General features: G+C 36.3%; 1 protein-coding gene across 5 annotated transcripts in view; it reads right to left on the bottom strand.

The window, feature by feature from the left end:
* LOC135210925 (protogenin B-like) overlaps positions 1 to 19,037 on the bottom strand; it is a 677,376-nt gene that overhangs the window by 18,023 nt on the left and 640,316 nt on the right. For 4 of the 5 annotated variants that reach the window (XM_064243892.1, XM_064243893.1, XM_064243895.1 and 1 more), the window contains one exon: positions 6,813 to 6,920. The exons of the other annotated variant lie outside the window; for it this stretch is intronic. In XM_064243892.1, coding sequence (XP_064099962.1) covers positions 6,813 to 6,920 — 108 coding nt within the window. The remainder of the gene's footprint in view (positions 1 to 6,812; positions 6,921 to 19,037) is intronic. 5 annotated transcript variants of the gene reach the window in all.

The raw sequence follows: 19,037 nt of genomic DNA, 5'->3' as shown, positions 1-19,037 counted from the left end.
ATCAAGGCATTGTTTTGTTTACAATCATTACGCAGGCGCGCAAGCGCGAATTTCTTTCTTATTGCACTAAAAAGTATCAGCGACACATCTCAGAAATTATTTTGTCACTTTGACATAATTTTTGCACCATTTTAAATTAGCCGTTACATGGAGTATTATATATGAAATGTGCACAATTTCATGTAGAATACAACTAAAAACAACTCATGGTTGTAGCTTTTATCAGTTTTGAAATATTTTCATATAAATAATGATAAGTGCCAAAATTTCAACCTTCGGTCAACTTTGACTCTACCGAAATGTTCGAAAAGCACAATTGTAAGCTAAAACTCTTATATTCTAGTAATATTCAATCATTTACCTTTATTTGCAACAAATTGGAAGTCTCTAGCACAATATTTCAATTTATGGTGAATTTATGAAAAAAATAAAAAATTTCCTCACGTCCGCGTGGTAACTTCCGAAAAAAATCTGAAATTTTTTCGCCCGATTGTCGTAATGTTTGCACCATATTAAATTAGCCGTTACATAAAGTTTTATATATAAAAATGTGCGCAATTTCATGTTGAATACAACCAAAAACAACCCATGGTTGTAGCTTTTATCAGTTTTGAAATATTTTCATATAAATAACAATAAGTGCCAAAATTTCAACCTTTGGTCAACTTTGACTCAACCGAAATGGTCGAAAAACGCAATTGTAAGCTACAACTACTACATTCTAGTAATATTCAATCATTTACCTTTATTTTTCAACTAATTGGAAGTCTCTAACACAATATTTTGATTTATGGTGAATTTATGAAATAAACTTTTTCCTTACGTCCGCGCGGTAACTTCCGAAAAAATCATAAATTTTTTCATCCAGTTGTTGTGATGTTTGCACCATTTTAAATTAGCTGTTACATAAATTTTTATATGTGAAAATGTGTGCAATTTCATGTACAATACAACAAAAAACAACCCATGGTTGTAGCTTTTATCAGTTTTGAAATATTTTCATATAAATAACGATAAATAGAAAAAATTTGTCCTTCGGTCAACTTTAACTCAACCGAAATGGTCGAAAACTGCAATTGTAAGCTACAACACTTACAGTATAGTAATATTCAATCAATTACCTTCATTTTGCAACAAACGGGAAGTCTCTAGCACAATATTTCGATTTATGGTGAATTTTTGAAAAATGCTTTTTTTTACGTCCGCGTGTTACGAATTCATGCATCATTTTGTGATAATATTTTCTCTGTGTTGCCTTGATCATTTTACAATGTGTTATATACCAAAATGATCGCAATTTAGTGTACAATACAATGAAAAAAAATTAACTTGTTAGCTTTAACTGTTTTGCTCACAGCGCGATTTGAATACAATTATATATAAAATTTTGTTTTTGTGCTATCATATATCCCATTATTTATATATGATAATGATATTTTTTTCATTTCTGATGGTTGCATACTAAACTTCATGCAATGACAAAAAAAGGAGCCAAAAATGAACTCTCAATCTTGAAAACCAAGTGTGCTGTGATTTTTTTAAAAAAACATTTTTTCCGCTTCGGCGCTCACTCCCAGACCCAGCCGACATACAGGAGACGATTTTTATTATACCCCTTCAGCGTTAACGGGTTAATAACATATAACCACATAAAGTCTTTGTAAATGCATTTTTTGGAACAGCGGCAGACAAGAACGAACATGAAAAACATCCTCTGATAATGTGCAGGGCAGTTACACAAGCTGCCTTAATTTGTATCATATTCATGTACAAAAATAAAAATACCCTATACGTAATATAATTTCATACGTATTTTAAACATAAAAGCATGAACATTTATAAAATCGACACATCGACCACTAAATTTGCACTTTTTTTAACTTTATATTTTTGGCAGCCTTACAAGAATGAACATGGAAAGACATTCTATTCAATAACGTGAAGGGCAGTTTCAAAAGCTGCCTTTGTATCATATTTCTGTGCAGAAATAAAAATACCCTATACATAATACATTTTCATACAAATTTTAAACATGAAAGCATGACCATTTATAAAATCAACACATTGATCGCTAAATTGCACTTTTTTTAACTATATTTTTGGAAGAGCAGCAGGCGGTGGCTCACAAGAATGAACATGAAAAAACATCCTCTTTGATAACATGAAGGGCAATTTCAAAAGCTGCCTTTGTATCATAATTCTGTGTAAAAATAAAAATACCCTATACATAATACATTTTCATACACTTTTTAAACATAAAAGCATGAACATTTATAAATTGACATATCCATAGCTAAATCTACACTTATTCAACTCAATATTTTCGGCATAGAACAGCATCAGAGGCACATATTCTACCCTAATACCTATGTAATAACTCTCAATAAAATTGTTTAATATCATTTGCAAAACCTTTATGGTCTGAACAGTATTTCTACAAATGTATGTACTCGTTAGACAAAACAGCGCTAGCGGCGCTGTTAACCAAAAATTGTGCCATGAAAATACCTTAAAATACCTTATTTTCTTAATGAATATTTTTGACGACAGCCGTAAAACCGATTCGCCGCTAAGCGATTGCGCCATTAACCGTGGGCCACCTGTACCTGGTTCCACTTCCTATACATTCTACAGCTGGTTAGATATAATGTTTGCCTGGGAAATCACAGATCAGTGATTTAAATCCCCAGAGAGTTTCCACATGTATTATTGTTATATGGTGTGGATTGTAAGCCTACTGGGAAATAGTATTACTAATAACTGGTCAATATCACTTAACACTTTAGTCACTAAAAAAATTTTTCTATACATTACCTACATAACATTTTCACATTTGATTACTTATCATTTGTTTGTCACTAAACAATTTTTTTTATAGTACATTATCTACATAACATTTTCACATTTGATTTCTACCATGTCAATGTCTGGCAATTATTGCCAGGCACTAACATACAAGCAGTCTAAATACAGTATTGTGGAAACTGTACATAAATTGTATTATTGTGTTATTTTTGGAAGTGAAAAAAAGATATCTCTTCATTCTTCGATGCCATGAATTCTTAACAAACTTTTCATAAAATTCACATAGGAAAATATCCAAAACTACCTTTTATAGATGTACGTACCAATAGAAAAAACCCATTCACAATTTTCCACACTATAATTCTCACAGCAAAGAAGGGCAGCAGCAGGTCTCTTCACAAGAACAATAAGACATCTTGACTGTTTATTCAGATGAGACCCAATTTTCATAGTACGTAATTACTACTAGTAACTTTTTATCACAACCTTGCATTAAGTTCACTGCCATTGTGGTAATACTAATAATGATCACCTGAAATTCAGTTATTCCAGATAATTTTCAGTTGAGTTAGGTTGGGTTTGGTTTTACTTTTGTGGTTAGCTTAAGTAAGCCACCCCCCCCCTCGATTTATCGAGGGGGGGGGTAAGTTGTTGTGTCTGATTCATTTGCTACTAATTATTACTATTATTATTATTATTATTATTATTATTATTATTATTATTATTAGTATATTGAAAATAATAGAAAGAAACAAGGCTTTTACCTCAGAAGATCCCATAAGCTGAGCTTTAATATTAAAAGAAGCTAAGATTGACCCTTCTAACCTGGAGATTAGGTTTTCTGCCCAACAGACCAATGGTGACCACTCACCTACCACATGTGATAATTCCACTGACAATCAGATAAGGATAACAGAATGATAGGAGGGGATAAACAACTCCCAAGAGAATAGAAACCGGGACAACCATCATATAAATGACAGAACCACAAGAAGTTCCAGAAGACTGCTGGGCCTTGACCCAATTTGATCACTTTCACATCTCTTGAAAAAGGGCCACAGTTAGGGCTTGAAAGTACGTACTGAGTTTCAAGTAAAATACTATGTACGTAAATACTTACAAGTAAACAAGTTATACTCAGTAACCTTGTGGGTTTCTTTTTCCATCTTCAGAAGAACACTGTAAGAATTTTTAGTTCGGTTTATTATTATTATTTTTATTTTTACAATTATTATTATTATTATCTGGCAATCCCACCTGCAACTAGATGAAAAAGAAAACTTCTTTATTATTTAAACTATATTTACATACCTATGATTTGCCAGGTCAATACTATATCCACTCAGCCACCTTTCTTAAGGAAGATTAACTTATAATGTATGCTTCACCTCACTGCATTTGGAAATGAGAATTGAATGTTTACTCACTGTTGGGGGTCGAAGGGGAGGGGGGAAACATAAAACCACAGATATGGGTACAGTAGGCCAGGTGTGATTCTAAAGTATATACAGTAGCATATCTAGATTCACTGCTTTCTGTCCTCTGGTTTTCTTGGCTAAAATTCCCAAAGAATTATTATTAATGATATGGCTTGAAGCATACTGGGAAGTCCTCAGCTATAACAATGGCAAGGTGTAAAATGTTGCCACATGGTCATAAAGAAAAAACTTGGTAATAAACTGTCAACCCCTTGTTAATCATTAACCAGTTTTTTCCATCCATTCTCTATGAAACTTTCCACACCATTAGTTTGACTCCTACAAAGTTGATGTCTGGCAATTACTGCCGAACATTAAAATAATAGATATCAACAGTGTGGAAACAGTATTTGGGAGGTAGTTTTTACCTTAGATTCCTTGAACTCCAAAAAAATATAAAATTCGCTTTGGAAAAGTGCCAAGTCAATCTTTACATTTTCATATGTATCAGTAGAAAAAATAAAAGCTAAAGTGTACCATGTGTATCACATGCACTAGCTTACACATTCACTATTTTCACAACAAATTGTAACATAAAAAAAAAAACAGTAGCACAAGTAGGTCTTTACCTTGTTTCAGCACAAAAACAAAATATCCATCCATTCATAAAAATAAAACATAAAAAGTACTAGATTCTCCCAGAGCAGTGAATATCTATGAGAAGCCAAAAAACTACCATATATATACTCGCGTATCATACGACTTTGAAGACCTAATTTTGGAGCTGATTTTAAGGGGTCGCATCATACATGAGATATAAAATTTGAGTATGCAATAATCACATATTAGTATTGTATGATAAAATACAAACATAATGGATATGCATCTTTTCCATGATCTTTTAAAGTTATGCTTTACTTCACTGCATCTAATAATATATTAGTATATGTATTTTCATATTATTATTTGTTTATATTATAAAATACAAACAAAGCAATCAATGTTTTGGTTTGGAAATCAGCTGAGGGCAATTGCAAAGTAAGTTTGTTTGGCTGTATTGAACACAAATCGGAGCAACTTTCTTGCTTCTAGTTAGTGCAAATGAATCTCAAGATACTCTATTTATATGGGACATGGTTATTTTACGTTATATGAAGTCTTTTCCAAGTCAAAATATCCCTTAAGAACATAGTTTGTGAACAAAATTTATTTATTTCTTTATTTATTTATTTTTAGTAGATGGCGTCGATGGCATATTTATTGCATAAACAAAAATCAGCAGATTCCATTCGCTATTTTCACTTGATCTCATCAGAATACTACGAGCTTTATGTAATCATCTTTTATTGGAGTGACAACAGTAAAATGTGTTCTTTCATGCCCAATAGTTTTGATTAACACATTTCTCTCAAATTTTGTTTACGGTCGAGTTGCTGTTGCTATACGGAAGTCTACAATGAGTCATCCACGTTGCCAATGCACGATAACAATCGTTAGCGGATCAACACTTTCCTCAACTTTAGTTAAAACTTACAGATTAAATTTAGCAGTATATGCCCTTGCCGATCTTTTCTCCATGACAAGTAAGGATATAGTAATTTAAAAATATATCAGTCCTATTCTCCTTGACGTCATTTGCAACATAACTACGGTAATTATTTACTATCGAACAATGATTGGAATGCAAGCAAAAACCCTGTTGTTATCAGCTGTTTCTGGCTGTATTTATTTTCAAAACAAGAAAGTATATCATTACTAACAATACTTTTGGCATTCTCTTTTACTTTTTAAACTTAGCTAAAAGATGGGATAGATAAAGAGATGGAGGAAAAGGGGTTCGCCTAACTAAAAAATGTTATAGATAAAGAGGAGAAAAAGAGGTTAGCCTATTGTTATTTGGTCTTGTAAATTTAACTTGCATGATATGTGAGATACGTGATAAAATCATTTTTTAACGGTGAAAATTTGGGGGTCCCATGATATGCGATATCGCATGTTACACGAGTATATAAGGTAATCATAATCTATAATTAAAATCCTACTCACAATCTTTCTTCCTTATACGAAAATGGGAAGAATGGAGACCTATACAAGGTGATGTTGTTGATGACCTACCTCTTCCCCCTGCCCCACTCCCCAAGGGTTATTCCCCTTCATTTTGAAAGTTCAATTTTTCCATATTCCTTATATAAAAGCATATGTAACATTGATTGTACTGGTGCTTAATGCCCTAACTCCCTCCAGGGATGTTCACCTTTATTTTGAGAGTTCAACTTTCCATAACCCTTCTATAAAAGCAAAAATTAAAAGCGGCGCAAAAAAACACTTCATCCTGCACACATGTTACTTTAAGCATACAATGCATATATGTATTTAATCAAATTACAGTATTTCTGTACTTCATTTCTTGAGCAAAATAATGGGAAACTAATATTCAATAGATAATAAAACTGAGCTTTGATCAATTATGTCCAATTAAACATGCTACAACTGAGTAACCAGTTATTTTACTGTCCTTTCCTAGTGCCATGAAGGTGCAATTAATAAATCCCTAAATGCATACAAACATGAAAATGATTTAATCATCACCTGAGAATCTGCCCGGGGTAGAGCTTCCTGTAATTGGTCTCGGCTCCTAATAAACCCATTGCACCGAGGATTATTTAACCCGTTTACCCGAGGATCTGGATATCCACCCTGCCAAATTCAAAGAGAAAGATTAAAATGAAGCAGGCAATCGCTAAAATTCACAATGATCAACATCATAACGTGAACATTTCAAAAAAAATATATGCAAATGCAAAAACCTTCCTCTTTATATGCACGTGCATCCAAATCCCAGCATAGCAGTTGGTGAAAAGGTATCTGATTTTAAAGGTAGTACTGTATGTACTCGCGTATCATGCGACTGTTGTCATGCGACTTTTGAAGACCTAATTTTGAAACTAATTTTAAGGGAGTCGCATCATAAACAAGATATAAAATTATCATATGTAATGTTCACTTATTAGTATTGTAGCATAAAACACAAATAACAAATACAGACAGTCCCCAGTTATCAGCGGACTCGGTTATCGGTGATCCAGTTTTAAGAGGCTTGTCTAGCGCCATAAAATCTGCGATTTATGGAGCCATAATGGGCCGAGTTCAGGTTATCAGAGCCATAAGGCGGCCTATGGTATAAGGGTTTTTGTGGTGCCATATGGGTTTTTATGGTGCCATAAGGGTGTTTAGGGTGCCATAAGGGTGTTTATGGCGTGCCATAAGGGTTGTTTATGGCGTGCCATAAGGGTGTTTATGGCGTGCCATAAGGGTGTTTATGTCGGCCATAAGGGTGCTTATGGAAGCAATAACCGGTTCTCAGACCCATGAGCGCCATTATTGCACCATAAATCGCTGAGTTTCGAGTGTCAGTTAATGGTGGTTTTCGCTTATCAATACACCCCCGGGAACGGAACCTCCACCGATAACCGGGGACTACCTGTACTCATCTTTTAAGAAGTTATGCCTTACTTCACTGTATCCAAACATATTGTATGTACAGTATTCTCATATTAATATCATATTATAAAATATGTACAAACATAGCGATCACGCATCACTTGCATTGTTTAGGTTTTCATGAACGTGAACAACGATACCATTTGGGAAACTTTGTTTAGGCATCAATTTCCGTTTCAAGATAACCATGGGGGAAAGTTTCTCCCACATCTGCTACACAAGTTAAGACAACAGCAAAATATTTTCTTCCATCGCCAGTAGTTTTGATTAAAATACCTTTCCCTCAAATCTTATTTATGGTTGAGTTTGATGATTTATGGTTGAGTTTAGGGGAGTTCCACCCTTATTGCCAGTGCACAATATTTTTTCTCAGCTTCATTTACAACTTGCAGCTTAAATCTGGTAGTATATTTCCCTGCCGATCTTTCTCCATAGCGCTTCACTTTGTTACAGATTTTTGTGGAACATATCTTTCACCAATTTGCAAATTTTTCTATGGACTATATAGCTAAAATTATCACTAATTCACATTTATTTGTGAGAGAGAGAAAACAAGTGTATAAATCAGTCTAAGCACAGTACAGTGGATCCCCACATCTGGAGGGGGGAGGGGTGTGTGTGTGTGTGTGTGTGTTCCAGACCCTCCCACAATAAGCTAGAATCCACAAATACTTAGATCTCCTATATAAATCCTTAACAATGCCTATTTTGTTGTTTCAAACTCAAGAAAAACCCACTAACAATGCTTATACCTGGTTTTGTTAAATAGTTTTGTCAAAAAAAGTGCATTTCATCATGAAATTGATATGAAAATACATATACACAGCATTTTGTGGATATTTCTCATAGAAAAATGCTATGGAAACACAAATTTTCCATAAAGAATAGGTAGACATGGTCCATAGAGAAATCTGAAATCTGCGAATATATGAGTCTGTGAATGCCAAGAACTCGAACAAAGTGGATGCACCATATACGTAAATAGATTCTACAAGTGAAATAACATTGTGTTAATATTTTGCAGATTTTCATTAAAGGATACATTTACTTAGAGCGAGAGAGAGAGAGAGAGAGAGAGAGAGAAACTGATATGTTTACATTATAGTCTATGAAGTGTACTAACTAGCTGGGGAGGAGAGTACGAATGTGTTCATATGCATGAAATTTATATTTTAAACATTTTACGGTGATTAGGGTTAAAACATCAATATAATGTTGAAAGATTCTATTGTTTACTCGTATAAAATGTGTGATAATCATAGTCAACTAAACATGTAGTGAAATATGGTACAATAAATCAGACAAAGCAAAAAATATGGCAACACATAAGTATGCATTAACTCGTAGTGAACGAACTGCGTTTGTTTATTTTCATATTTTTTTTTATGTTTACAGTCCAGTAATTGATATTTCATTAAATGATACGCACAGTGCAGTACTGATATGGATATGGGGTAGAGAGAGAGAGAAGGAGAGAGAGAGAGGAGGAGAGGAGAGAAGAGAGCGAGAGAGAGAGAGAGAGAGAGAGAGCATAGAGAGAGAGAGAGAGAGAGAGAGAGAGAGAGAGAACCAAGATTAATTTGTTGGAGAACTGGCTACTGGTGGTTTTGAACTGCCTACATATGAAATTTGGATTTAAATATTTTTAAGGTAATCAGATCAATATAATAACAGTTTAAGTGGATTTTGTAAGTGAAATAACATTTTATTGATACTTTGCTCTTTTTTCACTAAAGGATATGTTTAGGGAGAGAGAGAGAGAGAGAGAGACAACAAGATTTTTTTTATAAATTTATAGGGGACGGTTAGAACTGACCACAAAACGACTAAGTCGAGCATGACGTAAACCAAGAACTTACTGTACTAGTATATAAATAATTCTTTTTAATCATAAATGTGCTGTACCACGAAAACACAAACATGACGCAACAAACCAAGCATTCGGTCTGGAGGAAAGGAACATGTACCATCATTTTAAACTACCCACATATTTTAGATAGTACATTCTGTACAGTAGTACTATCCTAAAAAATTTACTGTACAGTAAATATACTCCCTGTATTCGTGTTCCAAGATTCGCAGACTCACCTATTCACGTTTTTTTCAGTTGAGCCTATCCTTCAGGAAAAATTTTAAAATTTGCAGCCTTTTCCAATCAATAAATATTCTCTAAATAAGTGTATTTTATGTTATTTTCATGACTAAATACATATTTATGATACAAAAATGATTGACTAATTTTCAAATATTAATGCTAATTAATACTGTATTCAGTTTAATAATATTGAATTATATTAAACAATACATAAATTAATTAATAATTCTCTCTCTCTCACTGAGATGTATGTTTTTTTGCATGATAAATAAATTATTTACCAACCTTCAAATATTAATATTAATGTAAACAGCAATAATATCAATTCATTAAAGAAAATACTACGCATAGTGAATTAGTAAGATATTAGTTTAATAAAGTAATAAATTATGTAAAGATACAGGAAACCCCAATGTTTTTGCTGAGAGACTTTGAGGGGGGGGAGAGCTTGTCAGAAATGTAAAGAAACCTGATAGCAAGGGTGGGATGGTACGTGTTGCCAACTTAGTGGATCAAAGTATTGCCAACTTAGCTCTCTCTCTCTCTCTCTCTCTCTCTCTCTCTCTCTCTCTCTCTCTCTCTCTCTCTCTCTCTCTGGAAGATACATACTGCTAATTTGAGTCTCTTTAACCAATTAGTGTCAAAACTTATGCAAACTGTATGTTCATAGTGTTGTAAAATATACACAGTTGGAGTGTGTTCATAGTGTTTTAAAAATGCAAGGTAATACATAAATTTTTTGTTGTCAGTTGCTAGTAAAGAGAAATAGATTAACATTCCTGAGAGATTAAAGAGATAGCTCTATTTTCGCTGGAAGAGTTAGAAGTACGTATATGTATATCTTTAAGGGTACTAATGTTTACGATGACTCTGAAATGATATTGATAATAACATAATATAAAAGATTAATACTACAGTAATAGGATAATAATTTAAGGTATATTTGATGTAGGATATTATTCAAGGTATACATTTGGTATATGATGTTAGGCAAAAGAAAACATGTATGTCGACGAACTATTAAAATAGCGTTATAAGCATTTTAGGGGTGTACATATCTAAGAGTAACAGTTGAAGGAGCGTAATGTAAAGATCACTTTGGGTGTTGGGGGATGATGGTTTGTGGCGCATTTTGTTTGAAATGAAATGAAATTGTTTTCATATGATAATTTAAGATATATTTTTGTTTGAACTATTAAATTCGGCAATGAACCCTTTAAAATAGGTGGTTAGAAGTGTTTTAGTTAAAAGGGTACAGGGTACTTGGCTGTTGTAAGCCCGTTATAAACATTTATAGAGGGGATTTTGCATTTCCGTGGTGGGTTCTGGAACCTATCCCTACATAAGTGGGAGAGCAATGTACTGTAATGTAAAAATATATCAAGTCTATTCTATCTGACATAATTTTTAACATCACTAATGTAACTATTTACTATCGTACGATGGTTGAAATACAAGAAAAACTGCTGTTGTCATCCGATTCAGTTGTTCGTAGCAAAACAGCAGTTCTCATTCAGTTGTTTATAGGTGTATGTATTTACGCAACGCGTATGGCATTAATTATCTAGAGGACGGGATAATAAGAGGGAGGAACAGAGGTTAGTCTATTGCAACTTGGTCTCTCAAAAATTGACCTTGCATGATTCACAAGATAGTACATGATAAAATAATCTTTTATGAGCGAAAATGTGGAGGTTGCACGATACGCGAGATAACATGCTACTCAAGTAGATTTGGTAATCAACATTTTTCCTAGATATACAAACCAGAGCCTATTAAGTGCAAATATGCCTCAGCATGAGCTGAAAATGTTACTGAAGCTTGCTAACAAGCTAACAAAGAGTTTAACTGGTATTCAGTAGGTAAGTGAATCCCTCACCCCCCACGACACACACACCAGCCATATGTCAACAATTTTTACCTTGGAATCAGGAACTATGTAGGATGTTGCAGAGGGATTATGTTAAAAGGTTTTGGTCTGTAATATACTGGCACCTCAACCTATTAGATTTCATTACTTAACAGGTGCATTGTCAAGTCTAGGACACAGAAGTGTTATTTTCATGATAAAATTAAGTTCATATATAGTACTTACCAAGTACAGGCAGACTCGGGTTATCAGCGGACTCGGTTAATGGTGATCCAGTTTTATGGAGCTTGTCTAGCGCCATAACACACCTAACAGAGGCGTCATTAACCGAAACTTGTCTTCATAAATCACCAAGTTCCGGGCAATGGCAGTTTTTGCCTATCAGCAGTCCATCGAGAATGGAACCCCCGCCGATAACTGGGGACTGCCTGTAATTACAGTAGTGCCTCAAGTTACGAAATTAATCCGTTCTGAAGCAGCCTTCGTAACCTGATTTTTTCGTATCTAGAACTACGTTTTACATGTAAATTGCCTAATTCGTTCCAAGCCCTACAGAAACACCACAGTAAATTTCATAATAAAGTTAGATTGACCAATAAAAAATGAAATACAACAATTTGGACCATTCAATAACTAACCTAACTGTGACTGTACCTGTAAGTAAAGTGTATTAGTGTAGAGGGTACAATAAAATACTGTACGTACATGTGCGTGCATATGTAGTAAAATGTGGAACCTTACCTATCGAGGGAGGCGATGTCCGAAAGTGGCGACAGAGGAGGATGACAAATGCCAGAAAACATAAACACTTAACTTTACGAAACATTAAAAAATGGCAGAAAACATTAACTCTAAACTTTACGAAACACATTAACAAATGGCAGAAAACATCAACACTTAACTTTACGAAAAAATTAAAATTAATTTTTTTTTTTTTTTGCCTTTTCTGATTTAAAAAAAAAAAATTAAAAAAAAAAAAAAAAATTTTTTTTTTTTTACTTTTTTATACTTAACATTTTTTTTTAATTTCAATTTCTTCACCACTTCCAATTTTCTGTTTTTTCGTATCACTTGGACCTTCCTGTTTGCTTACTACTTAAGGCCTCTTTAAAAACTAACTACCCAAGAAAGATTGCCTCTGCCTGCTTTTCAAAATGTTCCTGAGACGACTCAGGCAAACGTCATCGAATTGCGCAAGCATACGACCTGTGTAAGCCTTTTCGGGGTGTCTCTTTTCTACAAATGTTTGCACTTTATGAAAAGCGGCTAAAACATCCTAAATTTCTGCCGTTGTCATAGGGTCCTCCTTGTCCTCCTCGCTGCTGCTAGAGAACTCTTCCATTGTAAGCTCCTCTTGGTGCTCCTGGAGAAGGTCATTAATGTCATCCTCGTCGACGACCAGCCCCATGGACTTGCCGAGTCCAACAATTTCGTCAAGATCTGGTTGCGAAACAGTTTCAGGATTGTCAACTGTTTCTGAATCTGCATCAGCTTTGCCCACGTTGAATCCCTCAAAGTCTTGGGCAGATACGGCATCAGGCCAGAGTTTCCTCCACAAAGAATTCAAGGTTCGCCTTGAAACCTCCTGCCAAGCTTGATCGATGAGTTGGATGCATATGACGATATCGAAATGCCCCATCCAAAATTCATGCGGAGTGAGGTTTGTGGTATCGGTGATGTCGAAACATCTCTTGAAAAGATGTTTTGTATACAGCTTCTTGAAGTTTGATATCACTTGCTGGCCCATGGGCTGGAGGAGAGGGGTGGTGTTAGGCGGAAGATCAAGAACCTTAATAAAAGAATACTATGCTAGGATTTCTTTCTTGAGGCCGGAAGGGTGAGCAGGGGCATTGTCCAACAACAGCAGACATTTCAGAGGGAGGCGCTCCTCTTCCAAGAATTTCTTCACTGTCGGGCCGAAACAGAGATTTACCCACTTGGTGAACTAAAGTCTTGTTACCCAGGCTTTCGCATTAGCCCTCCACATCACCGAAAGCTTCTCCTTTAGCACTTTGTGGGCCTTGAAGGCTCGAGGAGTCTCAGAATAATACACAAGTAGGGGCTTCACCTTACAATCCCCACTGGCGTTAGAACAAAGTGCAAGCATAAGCCTGTCTTTCATAGGCTTATTATGCCCGGGTAGCTTCTTCTCTTCCTCTGTGATGTACGTCCAACGTGGCATTTTTTTCCAAAAAAGGCCAGTCTCATCACAATTGAAGACTTGCTGAGAACTGTAGCCTTCCTTGATTGTCATCTCGTCGAACGTCTTAACAAAGGTTTGGGCCGCTTTCTTGTCTGAGCTGGCAGCCTCCCCATACCGCACCACTCAATGGATGCCAGTCCGTTTACGAAATTTATCAAACCAACCCCGAGAAGCCTTGAAGTCTGGGGTTGCCTTCAATGCCCCTTCTCTTGCGTCGTCTTCAGCCTGAGCACTCAGATCACCGAAAATGGCACTGGCCTTGTGGGAGATTGCAGTCTCGGTTATTGTATCGCAAGCAATTTCTTTGTCCTTAATCCATACGAGAAGCAGCCTCTCCATCTCATCATGCACGTGGCTCCTCTTGTTGGAAAAAATAGTCATGCCCTTGGAAGGTGTAGCTGCTTTGATGGCTTCTTTCTGCTTAAGGATGGCGCCTATTGTAGATGGATTTTGGCCGTATTCCTTAGCGATCACACTCAACTGCATGCCAGCTTCATACTTCTTAATTATCTCCATCTGTCTCATTAGAAAGCATCCTCTTCTTTTCGTGAACTTCAGCAACATTCTTGAGACCCATGGCTAATAACATAAGTAACATAAGTAATTAAGTTCACACACAACACAATAAAGTAACTTTCAGTACAGGTACTATCCTACTTACAACCAAGTTTGGTTCCGACACTGGTTGTAAGTCAGAATGGATGTAAGTCGAACCTTAGAAAGTGGCCAACATACTGGGTGGGTATATTATCAAACCTTTGCTATATAAAAGTGCCTACTTCGTACTGTAATGGTAATGTACAATCTTATTTTATTTCCGCCAATCTTTTGTAACCATCAATGGTAACTTCTACTTGAATTGTACATTTTAATCATTTTACGTAATAGTATATATTACGTACAATCAGGCATTGCAGTTACAATGGGGTTTAGGTTCTCTGCATGGCATGTCAGAAGTCGATATACTTACGTAATTGGTTTGCAATTCAGTCTACAGTACAGTTAATACCAAATGATGCTGCAGATAGGCAGGGTAACTCAAACTGATGCTGCCTGAGTGATGAGAGTTCTCATGCCTGAGTGATGAGAGTTCTCATGAGATGGCGCAGTGCCAAGTAACTCAATGGTCAACTGTCTGAAGTAAGGTTGTAAGTACGAGTGTCGTATGTCGAGCAGGTTTGTAAGTCGGCATAGTAGTTGTACAACGAAAGCGAAATCACTAACACAAATTTACGTTAATGAACAAAATTAATTTACGTTAGTGAACGAAATCTATGTCAACGAACGAATTCCACGTGTGTACGATAACATTGCCGAAATGAAATGGTCGATGAACTCCCTCATGTAGATGCATGATGGGATAGATGCTGACCAATAGGAGAGCAGGATCTTACAGCCGTAACTAGCATCAGGAACCAATGGGAGAGCGGGATGGCGAGTCTACTGAGTTGGTGGCACGCGAGTTTTAAAATTGTTCTCGGCAGTCCGGGCGTGTCTCGGACTTTAGAGTACACCCTTTCACAACCTGAATTATTTTCGTACACAGAAGCAAAAAAATCTTCGTCTTTGCCTTCGTAACCTGGATTTTTCATACGTGGGGACTTTCGTATGTAGGGATATGACTGTACATGGTTATAATTTCCATTCACACAGCACCTTAATCTAAAAATCACAGAATCGCTTCTATTGCTTTGTGTAGGTGACTAGCCCCGATCACTATCAGGAGAAAAAGAGGTAAAACAAAGCAGAAGAACTCAATTCATTTAAGACCTTATGTCCATGAGCGGGGAGGGGGGTCCTCCAAACTGTAATTACTTGTAAGTATACGTATATGAAACTTAAATTTATCACGAAAATAATATTTTCATACATGTAACTTACCAAGTAAACACATGATAGCTGAACCCCACATTGACAGGAGGTGGGTTACATGGACATATTCTACTTCAAAATATTTTGCTATGGAAATTAATTGGAAATAGAACATTTTGCTAGCATTGATACAATGCTTGTTTCTTTACCTGGTAAAAGAGCAACTGCAAGTAATTACTACCTGTGGTCTGTACTCATCTTTGTAGTGGTGTGGCAGTATAGATGTGGGAGGTTTGCAGTGAAGGAAAAGTTCAATGGCTCCCAAAGCTTTAAAAATTATGCCCTTGCCCTAGGTGCAGTACCACAAAACAATAACCAACCGACAATGCCGTCACCTACACTGCAATAAAAACAACTACCCATCCACCAAAATCTGGTGGGCACTCCAGGTACATAGTACCCCAGGCTCCCCAATGACTCAACACTACATCAAGGCAATGAGATCAAGGATAAAAGGAATGGTTCCTATGTTTCTTCCCACAAAACCAAGCCAGCCACTGATACGGGTCCCAAGGTACTGCAGTTTTCAAACACAGTTTCCATCTCTTAGATGCTGTGATACAAATATAGACACACTTCCAATAGGTTGACTGTAGAATAGAGGAAAGTTACATATTGTGCCAGAAAGTAATACCTATGTTGTGACTTTCAACTTGAAGGAAGGTAGGATGTCTTTATGTATCCAAGAATGTGCTTTAATAATAAGATCCCTTAGGAAGTATTACAATGCATTCTTTGAAAGGGGACAGGAAGGATTCTTGACAGAACACTAGAGATTGCCGCATGGTCCTCTGATTCTCTCGGTCCTGTCTAGGTAATATACCTTAATTCTCTAACAGGGCAGAAGACCCTTTCCTCTTCTTCAGAGCTGAAGATATCTGTTAAATTCTTAACTGTGAAAGGGTGAGGCCAGGGCTTGGACAGTACCTCATTCTTGGCCAGGAAACCAAGAGTAAAAGTGCAGACTGTGTCTCCATTAGCAAATCCTATCCATCTAGTGATGGTCTAAAGCTCACTGACACACTTCTCAGTGGCTAAAGCAACAAAGAATAAAGTCTTTCAAGTCAAGTTCTAAAGAGATGTGGAAAGGAGAGGCTCGAAAGAGGGGCCCATTAACCACTTAAGGACCATGTCAAGACTTAAGGAGGCAGTTGACAGTCGCTTGTTTTGAAGTCTCAAAAGACATGATGAGATCACTAAGATCTTGATTAGAAGACAGATCTATGCCTCTGATGAAATCACTAAAATCTTCGTTAGAAAACAGATCTATGCCTCTATGTTTAAACACGGAACTCAGCATAACTCTATACCCTCTAATGGTGGAAAGAAGAGAGCCCTTTGAGTTCCTCAGATAGAGAAGGAAGTTCACTATCTGAATTACACCATCTTTGGAAGACTGCCCACTTAGACTCGTAGACTTTGGAAGAACACTGATGTCTACAACTTGTTATAGTCTCTGCAGCTGTCTACAACTTGCTATAGCCTCTGCAGCTGATCTTGAAATGCTTTCACTCTGGCAAGTTGCAGAACAGTCTGAATCCTGTTAGAGCAACAGCCGATAATCCCTGGTGGAACTTCCTGAAGTGAGGCTGTCTGAGTAGACATGGAGTTTGTGGAAGGAGCCTCGGGAAGCCCACTAGAAGTCTCAGGTCTGGGAATCACTCTTTCAGGGGCCAGAATGGAGCTACCATGGTCATCTTCCCTGACCATGCTGAATGGCAAGAATGACTAAAGGTTTAAGTTTGACCACTTCTGAAGCATGGCATCTGTCACCCATGCCAGAGGATCTGAGACCAGAGAGGTTGTGAACAGGTCCAGATTTGGTCTGCCTCACAGTTTCCAAAGGTAATTGCAGACCAGGGGGTCCAATGTCCACTCTGTGGGGAGGACCTACTTGCGACGACTCAGTTCATCCGCCAACACATCGTCTTTCCTTGAATGAAACAAGTGCCCAGTTTTACTTGATTCTGGTTTGTCCAAAGAAGGAGGTCCTTTGCCACTATGCAGAGGGAGGAGTGAGTTCTACCTTGTTTCCTGATGTAGGAAAGTACCGTGTTGTCTGAAAAGGCTAGAAGACCTAATTGAATGGCTTTTAATTCTTTCATGTTTATGTGCAGGTTCCTCTGTTCCAAAGACCACATCCTGGAAACTTTCATGTCCCCCAAAAGAGCTCACCAACCTACATCTGAGGTGTCTTGATTAAAAGTCTAGGTTGGGGTTCACAGGGAGTATAGATTTTCCTTCAAAAAGTCTTCTTTCAAACCTCCACAACCGCTGGTCCAACTTATCTCCGTCATGATGGGAACACAAAACAATAAAGCGCTACCACAACTTTCAAATTTCAGCTGCTGTGCATGTGGAAACTATATCTATGTAATTACTTGGGAAGTTACTTAAATGAAAAGATATTTTGTTAATGTACCTGCAGTACATGTTAAATTTATACTTGCAAAGTAATATAAGAAAGTGCAAGTGTCCCTCTGTATACTATCTGGCTCTTTTGCATTCAGAAATTCTGAGATGCTTAATGAAATAAATTGAAATTGTATGCATATATATATGCTGTATTTGTATTTGACAACAGGCAATCACACTAGACAATCACTGTTAAATCAAATGTACATAAAATGTTTCTTACATGAATATTTTAGTGTGTGAGCATTTGTTCTGAAATTCTAAGATCTGTTGTTAAAAGAAGTGGAACTGCACTGCATATGTGTGCAACAGAATAAGCAATCATTGTTAATTGAAGGTCAAAATAAATATACTTATATGAATTATTTTCTATGGTGATGGCACCATGCTTCTTTGTTCAGTGTGTCAGCATGTACTATGAAATTTTAAGACTTGTGGTTAAAAATATTGTCGCCTGAACATGCTCTCCAAACCCGCGAGTTTCATTCAGATATCACTCTTATTTTTTATTGATATACAGTAACTCTTAACTTGAATAATAAGCAAATTAATATTCTATGCTACTGAGCGATAACTGCAAAACACTATACTAGTTAGAATAGGCTATCAATTACTTTCTATGGAATTGCTGGTCACTATACACTATTAAAAAGTTAAGTATATCTTAGTTTTACCAGAGCACTGAGCTGATTAACTGCTCTCCTAGGGCTGGCCCGAAGGATTAGATATTTTTACGTGGCTAGGAACCAATTAGTCACCTAGCAACGGGACCTACAGCTTATTGTGGGATCCAAACCACACTTATTCGAGAAATCAATTTCCATCACCAGAAATAAATTCCTCTGATTCTGCATTGGC

Source organism: Macrobrachium nipponense, chromosome 4 (genome assembly GCF_015104395.2).
Source record: "Macrobrachium nipponense isolate FS-2020 chromosome 4, ASM1510439v2, whole genome shotgun sequence".
Taxonomy (NCBI): domain Eukaryota; kingdom Metazoa; phylum Arthropoda; class Malacostraca; order Decapoda; family Palaemonidae; genus Macrobrachium; species Macrobrachium nipponense.
The sequence above is the reverse complement of the archived record's forward strand: the minus strand, read 5'-3'. Positions and strand labels throughout refer to the sequence as shown.